The 13,038-nt window shown below is 56.3% G+C and overlaps 2 protein-coding genes across 12 annotated transcripts in view; one reads left to right on the plus strand and one right to left on the minus strand.

The window, feature by feature from the left end:
• The window catches only part of MOK (MOK protein kinase), a 51,329-nt gene extending 48,242 nt beyond the window's left edge, over positions 1–3,087 (plus strand). For 5 of the 6 annotated variants that reach the window (XM_082387470.1, XM_082387473.1, XM_082387475.1 and 2 more), the window contains 4 exons: positions 68–834; positions 1,815–1,908; positions 2,268–2,408; positions 2,557–3,087. In XM_082387470.1, the coding sequence (XP_082243596.1) occupies positions 68–148 (81 nt within the window). In that variant the 3' untranslated portion in view covers positions 149–834; positions 1,815–1,908; positions 2,268–2,408; positions 2,557–3,087. The remainder of the gene's footprint in view (positions 1–67; positions 835–1,814; positions 1,909–2,267; positions 2,409–2,556) is intronic. The other variant, XM_082387471.1, reaches the window with a different exon arrangement.
• Positions 3,088–3,186: 99 nt separating this feature from the next.
• WDR20 (WD repeat domain 20) overlaps positions 3,187–13,038 on the minus strand; it is a 63,214-nt gene continuing 53,362 nt past the window's right edge. For 4 of the 6 annotated variants that reach the window (XM_082387435.1, XM_082387427.1, XM_082387431.1 and 1 more), the window contains one exon: positions 3,187–4,283. In XM_082387435.1, coding sequence (XP_082243561.1) covers positions 4,230–4,283 — 54 coding nt within the window. In that variant the 3' untranslated portion in view covers positions 3,187–4,229. Of the gene's footprint in view, positions 4,284–11,612; positions 11,694–13,038 lie in introns of those variants that run through there. The other 2 variants (XM_082387436.1, XM_082387433.1) reach the window with 1 other exon arrangement.

A 13,038-nucleotide genomic window follows, 5' to 3' on the forward strand; every position in this document is an offset into this window, starting at 1 on the left:
GGTTCCCCTTGCGCCGCACTTGCGCCCATCCCGGCCTCTGCTGAGTGTCTGTCACTTTCTTTAACAGACAGACACACAGAAGGACGTCAAGCCTAGCCTGAAAGAGCACCGCCTGCCCACGGTAGCGCGGAGAGGAGGCGGCTGCTGAGCGGCGCTGCGGCTCCCCTGCGCGGGGCGGCTCCACCCGGCCGGGCACCAGCGGGCGGGGCGGGGGCACCAGAGGGCGGCCCGGCGGCCCGGGAGAGCTGCCCCCAGACCAGCACCAGCGCCTCGGCCTGCAGCCCGCCGGCCCGAGGCTGCTTGCATCCTAAAGGCGGCTGTACTGTATGTTCCGGTCTAATACCTTTGTAAAATCACCTCATTCTAGGGTTTCGTTTCATTTCCGTAACATAAGAATTTGGGGCAGGGAATATTTTGTAATTTTTTGTATGAATCAAAACAGAAATTATGCTTTGTTATGGATTATTTAGGCCTGGTTCCGCCGAGGGCTCTGCACACGGTGCCTTCTTTAGTCCATCCATCACCAGTAGTGTCGTAGCACGTTTGGCTTCCAGATTATACCATTGGAGACCCCTGATTTTTATTAAACAATAAGCTATCATTACAGTGTTGCATCTTAATATATTTTGAGTTAAACATGTGTCCTGATTATCCATTCCTTTATTTTGACTTTTGTGAGCGTATCAGGGGCATTGATTTTGTTGGGGAGACTTCGGTGCAGCTTCACTTGACCGTCCACTGAGGAACGACACAGGCTGGCGCTCAGCGCTCGGAGCCCCCGGGTGCGGGCCGCGGGCAGGTCGCCGGTCCAGCTCCCAAGGCCCAGCTTTCTCCGTGAGTAGAGGCCGCTGCTTCCCGATGGCCTGCGGGCATGCCCAGCTTCGTTTCTGGGGTGCCGGCAATAAGCGGGCACAAGAAGAAACCTGTTTCCCGTGGGGGAGGGAGGGGAGGTGGCAGAGCAGCGGTGGCGCCGGAGGGGGCAGGGCAAGGGGCCAGGAGGGACGGGAAGCAGGGCTGGGGGAGGTGGACGTGGCCCCCGTGGTGGGGGGGGACCAGGCCTTGGCCAGCATTTCCCGGTGCCCGGGGGAGGGGGAGCCATGGGCACGGGCGCGGACGGGCCCAGGGCGGGCAGAGCCGGTGCACGTGGGGAGACCTGGGGGGCTTCGGGGACGCCACGGGTGGAAGTGGCGTCGGGGCGGGGCGGGCAGAGGGCTGGGGGCGCTGCGGGCTCGGCGGAGTCGGAAGAGGCCAGGGACGGCCCGCGCTCTGAGCCCGGCTCCGGGTGAGGGCACGTGCAAGGACAGTTTAGGGAAATCGTCACCCCCTTTAAGTATATAAACGCGAAGGGCCTCTCTACAGTTCTTCGGCACTGTACCTTCTTGAGAAGGAACCCTCCTCCCTGCAGGCGCGGTGCCCTGGGCCCCGTGGGGCTCCGCCTCGGCTGCAGGGGGCGGGTCCGCTTTCCCCGGGGGCCCCTGCGTCCACCAGGGCTCTGTGCCCCGTGGGCCTGGCGACGGGCAGGCGCTGGCCAGGCTTTGGAGGCACAGGAGGCCGCCAGGCCCTGCTGCCGGAGCGCTGGTGGGTCTCTGTGCACCCCAAACCTGACCGGTTGCGAGGCCGGGTGGCTGGGCCATCTCAGCCTCCCCGGGGCCACTGGAGGGCCCGTCTCCGCAGACCCGAGCAAGGGAGCTCCCTCATCACCACCCCGACCAACTCCCTCGTCCACGTTTGAGACGCGGCTGGGGCCGAGGTTGGGGGCAGAGGCCGCGGGCGGACATGCCAGTCCAAGGAGCCCGGCCCTGCCGGCTGTCTAGGTAAACCTAACCCCCGAGGAGACAGAGCAGGGGCGACGCTGCCGAGGGATGAAAGCGCGCCAGGCGAGCAGTAAGGGCCGACGAAGCGTACCAGGTGCGCCGAGCGGACCCTCCGTGGCTTCCGAGAGGAGGGGTGGGGGCCGGCCTGGGGACCCTCTGCCCTGGGCCTGCGGCCGCGGGGCGCGTGCCGGCAGGGCCGGCGGGGGCGGGTAGGAGGCCGGCCGATTTTGGAAGCCACCTTGGACCACTTGGCCGGGGACCAGCCAAAAAAAGAAAGATGCGTTCCCAGCACGGATGCATCTCGCAAACTGCAGCGCAGAGTCGGACGGAGGGGCGGTGGGCGGAGCTAGTAGGGCTGACCGCCCTGAGCGACGTCAGCCTCGGGGCGCTGAGAGCTGGGCCGCACCCTGGGCCCTCGGACTTTTCACACTGCTGTTGTCCTGGGGCCACCAGGTACCCACCCGTCACTTCCTACAAACACGCGGGAAGTTCACAGGAAAAGGAGTCGACCCAGGAGGACCGCAAGGCTCAAGATTCTGGACTCGAGTTCCGAGGCGGCCTTTTCTGATCTCCGGAAATACGCGCGGCTTCCTCGTAGGTCTCCTGTGTGACGGACAGTACTTAGAGACCAGTGCTTTGACTAAGATGACGAATGCCAAACTATCTAAAATGTGCTGATGTTTTCATAGGAAGGGCATTCTGAATGTGTACAGCATATAAATCCTGATTCTTTCACTTACAGCGAGAGGGTGTCCTGGTGTGCGGTGGTTTCCACCTTTCGCGAAAGCTCCCCTGCCGTGTGACGGAGGCTCGGCGGTGGCGGAGGTCCCCGTGGAGCAGCCCCCCCGGCCCGGCGGCCGGTGAAGAACTGGCTGCCTGACCCTCCTCCTCTCCTCTGAGAAAGAAGCCGAGACCCAGGCTGATGAGGAGTTTTCTGCAACAGTAACGTTATCCTGTCGCTACGTTCACAGAAGTGATGGAAATGGAGCGTGGACACATCTTTTCTAGCCTAAAATCACTTAGACGCGCCCCCAGTTTAATGGGATCACTTAAGAGAAATGTGTTTTAGGCACTTCATGGTTTAGAATCTGACCACATAAAAAGGCCTTCAAAGGGTTCAACTGTGTATGATTTTTTTCAATTGAGAAAAGTTCCTGTACTTGGCAGCTACACTGTAATGATTCTAGTTCCCTGTAGCGTCTACAAGTAGGCGTGGGCATGACCAAGCTGCTCACCAGCTGGCTTCAGCCGAATAAAAATCCCATGTAATTGTCATCAGCCTTTTCTCTGCATCCTTAACAAAGCACTTTCACACTCACCGTACAGAGTCGTGTGTGATCTTCCAACAACAGAAGGTGGACTCGTGGACTTGAAGCTGTACTCGTGGACTTGAAGCTGTAAGGAGAAAGCTGTTCCCTGAGACCGCAGTCCGCATGCATGGGCAGCTGCCCACAAAGGCCAAAGATGGGGAGACGGCAAGAAGGGGCCAGAGAACCGAAGGGCTCTCCGGATGAGCCACGGTCTTGAAGAGCCTGCCTCACATCAGGGCTGCAAGGGACGTGGTGTAAACATTTAATTCAGCAAAAACAATACAGTAAAAGTTGAGCCAATTTAACAGAAGATAAACAAATGGTATATTCAAGAAAGTTTTAATATTAATTTTTTTGTGAATTAGAAATATCACTCTTAGAAGATGAAAAGTACTCCTGAAGCGACCATTTCCCCAATTGCAGAATGACATTATTTATACATATAATACAGAGCCGATTGCATTGGAACAAGAGTGTTAAATGTTAACAGATTAAAAAGGGCATCTTCACGCCACACCTTGGAGGCCCATTACACCCATACTCAAAGTTATTTTTTAACAGCATTAAACTATTTCAAGTGCAAACAATTTTTAAAAACCTATGTGCGCAGCATCCGTCTTCCTGAATTACATATTTAAGCCAGAAAGTAACAACTTTCTTGATGAGTGCATTCCAGGTTGTCTTCTGACACCTAAGGTGTTAAAAAGAAAATCAGCGCAAAAACAGAGGGAAGTACTATTTTTAACAGTTGGATTTAAGGGGATTTCTTGTCCAAGAAACATTTTATTTCACACTATGTATATATGTATATATTACATAAATATATATAACATTTTTATTACATTGAGTTTTAGAGTAAAAAGCAAGAAAATCTCATTTCTTATTTTTTACTGCAGCCCCAAGAGAACGATTTAAAAATGGAACCAGCTTCTTTGGGTGAGCGGCGCCGAGCCCTGTGTTCCTCTTCCGCGCTGCCCTCCACGCGGGCGACGCCTGCCTGCGGCCGGGGCCTGATGTCCACGCGGCTCATGTGCGGCCCTGGGCTCCGTCGTCACTCCCGCAAGACCCAGTCTGGGGTGAGAACCTCCGAGCGGGAGCGGGCTCGCTACACTACAGTCCCACCTGGAGAACTGGCCTGGTTGGGGGCTGACATTAAACCCTGCAAACAAAGCAGTTTACATTAATCCAGCAAAACATGGGGCTGCGAAGAAAGTCACAGTCACTCATCCTTTCCAGCAGTTTCACAGGAGCACTGTTAGCTTTCTGTTGGTCTGGAAGCCAGGGTTTTAACAGCCCCTCCGTGTCCATCTACTTAATTCCTAACTCATCGGAATCCTGAGCCTGGCCCCCCCCCCCCCACCTCGGGTGTCACGCTTTGGGCAGGGCCGGCCTGGGGGAGAGAGTGGTCTCTCAGGGCCAGGGTTCTTTGGAGCATCGCCGCCCAAAGGCGAGGGCCACCTCCCAGGGGGGCTGTTCACTGCCCTCCCCAAGGGCTGCAGCTCCGGGCCACAGACGGGTCCCCCCGGCTCCAAGGCCAGCTCGCCCAGTGAGGCCAGAGAGCCGCACGCCCAGTCCCCCAAGGGCCGGGGTGGCCGCCAAGGACAGAGTCTAGTGGCATTTTTGAAAAGGCGTTTCCTTTGCTCTCTCTGATGGGTGGCGTGATGGTGGTGCCCCTCTGGCATTAGCACCAGCCCACAGGGCCCAGCAGGTCGAGAAAGCAGGATCTAGTCGTGGGGGTGGGGAGGCTCAGGACCAAGACTGCCACTTGGCTGCGGTGGGTCTGGGGACTCTCCGCACCAGTGAGGGGTGGTGTCTGTCCCTTCGGGCTGGCTCCTACGGAGAGGCAGGAGGCTGGCACGGATTTCTTGCAATACAGGCGTGAGCTTAGGTAACCCTGAAAGGGTTTACCTCTTGTACAGCAAAGAGCACTTACATTTCCCTGCATTTGCTGGGATGCCCGTAGTTCCAGCACAGTTTGGCATTCGTTTATTAAGAATAATTTTAAGGTTACAATATTGCAACACTGAAGCTCAGTTCTGTGAACACAAAGATCCTTAAGCTGTTCCCCAAAATGCTGCACACAGGACACGCCTTTACGCAAACATGGCTGCGTTTTCACACCTGGCCTTGGGCTGACGCAGATGAGGGGTGACGATCTGAAACTGACCCTCAGCTTCGCCCACGCCCTGTTGGAGGGAAGCTGGGAAGCACGCGGTCCCGCTCCAAGTCACTTTATCTCCAGTTTCTCACCTTAAACCCGAAATCCGTTCATCTAGGCAAGATCAGGAAGCAGGGGCGAATGGAACTTAGCAACTCACCCCTGCTCAGAATCTACAGGAGTGCTTTTCCTTGACCTCGGAGTTACTGCTGGAAAGGCACACAGCCCTGTCTGATCTCCACGGCGATGGGCAGCTTCTCACTCAAACCCCTCAAGACGGTGTGGATGGAGCCTGACAGAGGAGGTAAAGCTCTGGCCGGCCCGACGGGAGAGAGGAGCTCTTTTGGACACTGCCCATCCCGGCCCAGTCCACAGAGGGGAGGACGGCTGGTTTACCACCTCGGTGATGAAGGGAACCTTTGGCCAAGTGAGGAGAAACACTCCCCCCGAGTCTGAACTGAGCTGCAGTGAGGCCGCCGGGCCCAAATCCCTGTCCATCGCGGACAGTCTGGGGGGAAGAAGCCTGTGACATCACAGATGACCGCATCTGGTCTAAGGTGTCTGAAGCAAGGGGACTCTGACCTTCGCGGGTCAGCCACCGGCAAGGAGAGGGCGGCCCGGGACTAAGCTCCCCGGGGTGAGCAGAGCAAGGCCTCAGGATCTGCTCGGTGCCCAGCACGCAGGCCAGGAGCCTGTCGCGGGGGAGGCCTGACCCCTGTCCTCTTCCCAGAGATGGAATTGTTCTGCAGGACAGACACACCGTGGAGGCATCGGGGGAAGCACCACTATTCAAAAGAAAATGTGAAAAGTAACCTTATTTCTGTAAGCCTGTGCTTTAGTTTAGAAGTTGCTGGGTGATGATGAGAAAGATGGAAGACACACTTGCGGGCCTCCATCGAAGACTCCAGAACACTCTTAGGGGGAAGCCTGGCTGGACGTGTTAAACTAAGGGCACAGTTTGGGGCAGGTTTTTCAGCGAGGAGGACCCGCCGCCCTCTGCCCCGTTCTGGCTGCTCGTGAGGGCGGCCTGCCCTCTGACTGCGTCCTCCCTGATGACTTTCTCGGGGAGGATCAAGCGCCTGGCCTCAGAGGCCCTGCTGGCTTCCAGCTGTCCGGGCAGCGTGGTAGCTGCTGGTCTCTCCACGTGATGCCGGACAGCTGGCAAACGAGGGCTTTACATACATCACTCAAGCAAAAGATTTCTCCAGACAAGAACCTGCTTAATGTCCTATTACCCACCCCCAGGAAGGAAGCCTATTACAGAAATAGTGGCAGCTCTTGAATCTAATATTTAATAGGTTGTTCTGTTCTCACCAGAGTTGCCATTTTATTCCTGCTAGAGATTTCATGTGAAAATTGATAAAATACCCCAGCTCTTAGTTTGGGTTTGATTATAATTTATAATACTAAGCTAACAGAATTAAACCTTGTTTCATAAAAACGTATATATAGAAAAAGTAATATTTCGGCTAAAGAACAATTTACAGCAAAGGAACGTGTCTTTGTTCATGGATGCTGCCGAGATCAGAGACCCTGACATCAAGAAAAGACCGTGAGGGTCTCAGAGGCCCTCGTCAGAGAACCGCCTCGTCCTGAAGTCCGGCTGGGCCCACGGCAGGCCTCCCCATCCGACCCCGGGTGCCATGGGCTCGTCTGTAAACGCGTGAGACCGCAGACCCTCGAGGGAGTGGTCGTGGGATGGGCGTCTGGCGCTGTTCAAAGCCTGGCCAGTCGACTCTCAGGATCGCCCTCCTCACCCCAGACGAAAGTGACGTGCACGCTGGCCCCGGGGCAGGCCTTGCTGCAGACTGGCAGCCTCTCGAGACGGCAGAGAAGTGCTACAGGAGGAGCTCAGCGCTGCTGCGGGGCCGAGGGCCGGACAGGTCAGCAGGGTCCGCCTCACCTGCAGGGGTGGCCCTGCGCCTGCCACAGAGCACTGAACCCTTGCGGCTCCGCTTCTAGGCAACCTGCCAGGAGCTCCCCCGGATTCTCTCACTTCCCTCGGAGACTAAGAGGTCAGTATTTGCGAAGTGAGGCCCTTTTAGAGATGGTACACCAACGATGAGCGCCATCACCCGGCTGACTTCCTCAGGGCCGCTTCTAGCCGTGGATACATTCTCCTTATTTCATCCACCAGCATCCCGCCACCCACGCTGCCCAGGCCGCTGCGTAAAAGAACCACAGAAAAGCTGGGCAGAGGAGCTCCCATTTCATTCCAAGGCGCGTTGAGGCCCGGACTCAGTGAGCCAGGTTTAGGAAGTGGGTGCGGGCTGGGAGGGGCCCACTCCACCGGCGCGTCCTCTGGGCCCTTCTCTCAGCATCTGGACCCCTCCCTGCCCCAAACCCACTGTTCACCGTGGCCTGGGACCTTGGCTCCACTGGGCAGCTGCCCCTTTGCCAGCCCTGACCTGCCCGGTGACTGGCCACACTGGTGGTGACACATTTCCCCAAAGAGGCCATTCAACCTGGGAAAAGTCACCCAGGGAAAATGATCGTGGTGTTCTCAGACATCTGCGAAAAGGCTTTCCTAGGGCACAACCAGTCAAGGGCTCCTGCGAGAACCGTGCTGGGGAAGAGAGCCTCGCCCACGGCCTGCAGGCCCTCCCGCCCGGGTGACCCGCTGTGGCTCTGCCATCCTCTCTGCAGGAGGCCGGGACCTCGAGTGTCTCCTAGCTTGAGTCCCGTCACGGGGTATCCACGTGAAGGCTACCGACTCTAGAGGGGGTGGGGCTGAGCACCCCTAGATGTTCTGTCCCTTTCAAGAGATCTGCTGGTCCAGAATCGACTGTTTCAAAAGGCAGCCACACGTGGGAGAATGGACTTATGTTTTCAAGGTGTACAAACTAGTTATCTTTAAAAGATCAAAATGCTGTGCATGTGTGCGTCTTTTTAGACTTCCTGTCAACCTACTAGCATTCAGGGCTTAAAATCCCCTCGAGCGCTAAGGAGGAAACGTGCAGCTTCTGTGGTAGTAAAGTCCAAGTAGGTCCCTCTGAGGGCGGAGTATCGGACCGTCTCTTCTGCTCTGGCAGCTTCGAGTCAAAGGCAAGAGCCCACACACCCTGCAGCACGGGCGGCTCAAGAGCCCACACACCCTGCAGCACGGGCGGCTCAGGAGGACAGCGCGGCCAGGAAGATTCTGGAGTCCACCGAGAAGGACAGGCGGCCAGGAGGGGCTTCCAGAGGCTTTGCCAGCCCCGAGCTCCAGGCCCAGGCGTCTCACGAAACAGCAGGGACGCGGCGGCTGAGTGGGAGCCCCGGGGCCTGACGAGGCCTCCGTCCCGGGCAGCTCGCCGCTGCCCCCATGAGCCCCCGGCAGAGCGTGCGGGCCCAGGCCTGGAACTCTTGCCGTGAAGGTTCTTTCGGAGCCGGAGGCGCCCGGTGCTGCCGAGAGCGCGGGGCGGTCCAGAGCAGGACAGCGCACATCGCTCCTGCTTCCCGCCCCTGGAGGACCGGCTCCCACTGCCCCGCTCGCGGGGCTTGTTCTGCACCGGAGCCTCGGGGCCCGGGCGCGGGGCAGGACCACCTCCACGGCGATGACAACGCCTCCGGCAAGCGGAAAATGACAAACCCTCCCCAGGAGAAAAGCTGCTACAGCGTCGCCTGCCCGCCACCTGGGAACTCAGCGCAGCCCCCGCCCGGCCACCGCAAAGCATCCGCGCGCGCTCCGCACAGAACCGGCACCAGTTCGGCCGCAAAGCCAACCCACGGTCCTTGCCCACATGGGACCTGCCTCAGACGAAGGTCGCAGAAAACAGTGAATACCTCCCATGCTCAGAACAAACATCTCCCTTAGAAAGCTTCTAATTCGGAAAAACTCAGAATCAGAAATAAGAGGTAGCAATTCCTGGGGCTATTGCTTCTATAAACATTAACAAGGCCCTTAATTTTACAGCATTTAGAAGCTTTTCTTTTTTGGTTCACTGAGATTTTTTTAAAGCTCAGATGTGAAAGTGACTACTGAAAATTTATCTACATTTACAATTCATTCACACGTTTATTTAATGTCATTATACAGAGGACAACCCCAAAGTTCTTCAGAATATCAAGTATGTAGTAAGTCTCTAGCTGTGACAGTGACAAGGGAACAGCTAAAAACCAAGGCAGTGAAACAGAAACACGATTTTCTTAAAATTATAAAGTAACAATACTGATATTAAAGCTTCATTAATTATTGCAACAGTTAAGAACTTAATTTACCAACATTTCATGTTAGGAAGGCTCTTTATGAAGTTTATTCAAGTTTTCAAGAAATTAGATGAGAATGTAAAAAAGGAAATACATATGAGTTTTGATTTTCACTAAAGGTAAATATTCATACAATTTTATACAGTGTCACCTAATACAGTAACCTTTAATAAACTTAGGTATACAGAAATCAAAAATGCAGAAAAGTTTTCTTTTACATACTTAACTCGAGCGACAGCGATGTGACCATGACACAAAGTCCACGTAACAGACGCAGCAACGAATAAAAAGTCAGTACCAGTGGAACAGCGTCCCTCTCCCGGAGGGGCTTCTACATACAGGTTTGAACTTGGCTCTGAGTTTCAAAGGGAACAGCTGGATACGGGTGCCTTGCAAGCAGAGCCCTGGACTCCACCCTCCCAGACCGCCCCTCTCACTGGCCAGCACTGGGGTGGTGGGGCTGAGCCCCCTGACTACCTGAACAGGTGACCGTCCCAAGCAGCCCAGCGCGACAGGTGTGCCAGGACGAGGAGGGGGCCTTTGCCGATTGTTCCCTGCTGTGGTGCCCGAGGCGGACATCTCCTCCGGGTCACTTACCAGGCCTACACGCGAATGCGGAGGAAGGAAACCCCAGGAGTGGACACGCCCGGCACAGCGGGACGACCCGCACAGGAGGCCGACTGCCCCCCCTCGTTCTCCTACGCGCGCGGGGGCCACGGCCGGTCACCCTGGGCCAAGCCTTCCCGCACGGAACGGGACGTGGCGCGCCGTGCGTTTTTCCTGGGAAACCCACGGTCGACCTCTGCTTCTAGTTCCTCCTCGGACAGACAGGTCCACAGATGTGGCCTTTGGGTTTTCAAAGGATTCCTTCCGCGGGGCTCCCCGGCCCTTTGGCTCTCGCCTCACACTTTGGGCTTCCTCAACCAAGAAATCAAAGCTCTCCCTCCCAAGCAGGAGGTAACGAGAACCTCGTACACGGGTGCGGACACCGATAAAGCTGCTTCACCAACTTCAGCGCAAGTTCAATACTGGACAATTTCTTAAAAATTCAGGATGTACCACAGGAAGTGGAGGAATCGGGGAGAAACGGCTGCCGGGCCACCTGCCAGCCTGGACTTGGCTGTGGAGCCCGGCGGTGGAAGAGAATACTGGGGGGACGCGTGTCACACGCCCGTAAAAACTGAGAAAGCTTCAGGGCCTTTTGTCCCTCATCGTTTCTGGATGTCTGAGACAATAATCACTGTCATAGCTTATCCCTGTATTTCCACTCCTCTATTTTTCTTTCATTAAGGCATTTATCCTTAGTCCCAAGTCAACGGCTCACAGGAGAACCCTTCAAAAATGTGAGAAGGTCCAGTCAGCACAAAAAACAAAATTAAGATTCTTTACCACTATTTAAATCAATTTAGAACCCAAAGCTACTGGTTATTTTTAAAGAGTCTGCCTACTCCCTCTTACACATTTGCCTTTAAAAGAAGGCCAGGTTTTCCAAAGGCTTCCCACCCCAGCTCTCCCAGCAGAGGAGAAACAGAGAAGGGCTGGGGCTGGGGCGGCCGGTGGGTTCAGCCTGCATCGCCCAGGTCACAACACACACCCAGCTCTGGAATCGCCAGAAGCTTTAAGGGGCGAGCCAGGGCAGGGCAGACAGGGAAGACCCCACAGCCTGGCTAGTGCCCTCCGGGGGGTCCTGTCGCCGCAGGCGGGCAGAGCCACCTCTTGTTGCGGGGGAGCAGCTCGGCTCACGTGCTACCCTGAGCACTTTATTTCTCTGCTTTTCATCCACGCGTCTCAGTGCACGGTGGAAAAATCGTGCTGGGCGAGTAGGAATAACCTCTTCTGGCCAAAAGCTGTTTTATGCCAGAGGTTAGGTTAGAAAAGATATTCTCGCTCAGGATAATGTTTAAGCTAAAAAACTGAAAAGTTTCAATGAGGAAGCTCAAAATTTGGGGAGAAAACTACAAAAAAACACTCCCCAGATTTCCCTTAGTGGCCACGGTGCCTTATATACCTGCGACTGGAACCCCTCGAAGCAACCCCCCTCCTGACCCGGGTCTGCAGCAGCCGTGGCGGCCCCGAAACAAATCCGAGGGAGGAGAGGAGACGCCCGCCCGCCCCCCTCCCTCTCCTGTGCCCCCCCTCCTCAAGCTGCCGGCAACTTTAGTCCTGGTCTTGGAGAGCACCTCGCACTCTGTCCTCCTGACGGCAGGAGAAGGGCGCCGCTGGCTGTCGCAGAAAGGCGGAGGCATCAGAGGGGCAGAGTGGCCGGAAGCAGCCGGGCAGAGCCGGGCCGGGCCAAGCGGCCCCTCCCCGGCACCTGACACCCAGCCAGGGGCCCCAGCCAGACATCAAGGATACACCGACCAGCAGAAGCTGGAAGACAGACTGTGACCGAGCCCCAAACCCCAAACTGCGCAGGGACCGAGGCTGTCTCATCGGGGGCGGGCGGGGCGGAGGAGGTGGGGCCCGGCTTCCATGAGCACCTTCAGAGCTTGCTCTTAAGGGGCCAGTAACGTCCTCCTCTCGCCTCTCCTGGCCCCGCTCCCATCCACAGACCGCCCCCTGGGTGAGCCGCCCCAGCAGACGCTGAAGGACAGAAGGGCCAGGAAGAGCCCCCGTCGCGGAGCATCAGCCGCATGGCCCGCCCACGGCTCTCCTGCCCGCGCTGCGAGGAGCACGGCGCTCAGAACAGGAAGGTCACGGCGGCCCGCTGCCCCGTAAAGGCTGCTTACCTGGGATTCGGCCACTTGGGCCAAAGACAAAGTCCTGAATTTTGAAACTGCATACTCAATGCCTCAGAAGCATTTGAAACCGAATTTCTAAAACTATGCAGGTACATACAATTGCACAGGGAGTGCCGGTTCCTGCTCTCCATCTGACAGCCTCCGAAGCGGAAACAGTCCACAAGGATGGCTGTCTTTGCCACCTCAGATCAGTTAACATTTAGGAACAAAGGACCACATCTTAAAGGCAGACAGGACATTAACATTCCCACGGGCCGTGATGCATGAACGGGGAAGGCCACCGAGGCTCTCACGTGGAGAACACTGCCACCGCTGTCACAGGTCACAGAAACCAGCACACGAAGGAGCCCGGGGCACACAGAGTGAACGGCTCCGGCCCTGACACGCGTGGAGCGCGGAGCCGGCGGGGCGCCGGCCTGGCCTTCCGGGGTGGGGGGCGGCGGCCGTAAGAGCGCAGAGCTACTGTTCCATCAGCCAGAGGCTCGCGCCGCAGAGAAACTGAAGTCTCCAGGTCGGCACTTTGCTGAATCGCATTCACTACTCAAACCAGTATAAATTATCAGTATCTCTATATTTAATTACAAAGGCGTGCACAACAGAAAAACAAACCTAAGTGACCAAAGTAAGTTAACAGATGAGATCATTATCATCTTGACACGAAACATACGGGTCAAAGAGCCCTCTCATCCATTGTGAAAACTAGAATTTGAAAAGCAACTCCTCCGACAGCGGATAAGGATCTGAAGGAATTAAGAGTCGAGCACAGCAGCTTCCCCTGGAAGTGGAAGCAGCCGTCTGGGCAGAGAGCCAGCCCTGCCCCCAGCAGC

Source organism: Balaenoptera borealis (genome assembly GCF_965194805.1).
Source record: "Balaenoptera borealis genome assembly, chromosome: 3".
Classification (NCBI taxonomy): Eukaryota; Metazoa; Chordata; class Mammalia; order Artiodactyla; family Balaenopteridae; genus Balaenoptera; species Balaenoptera borealis.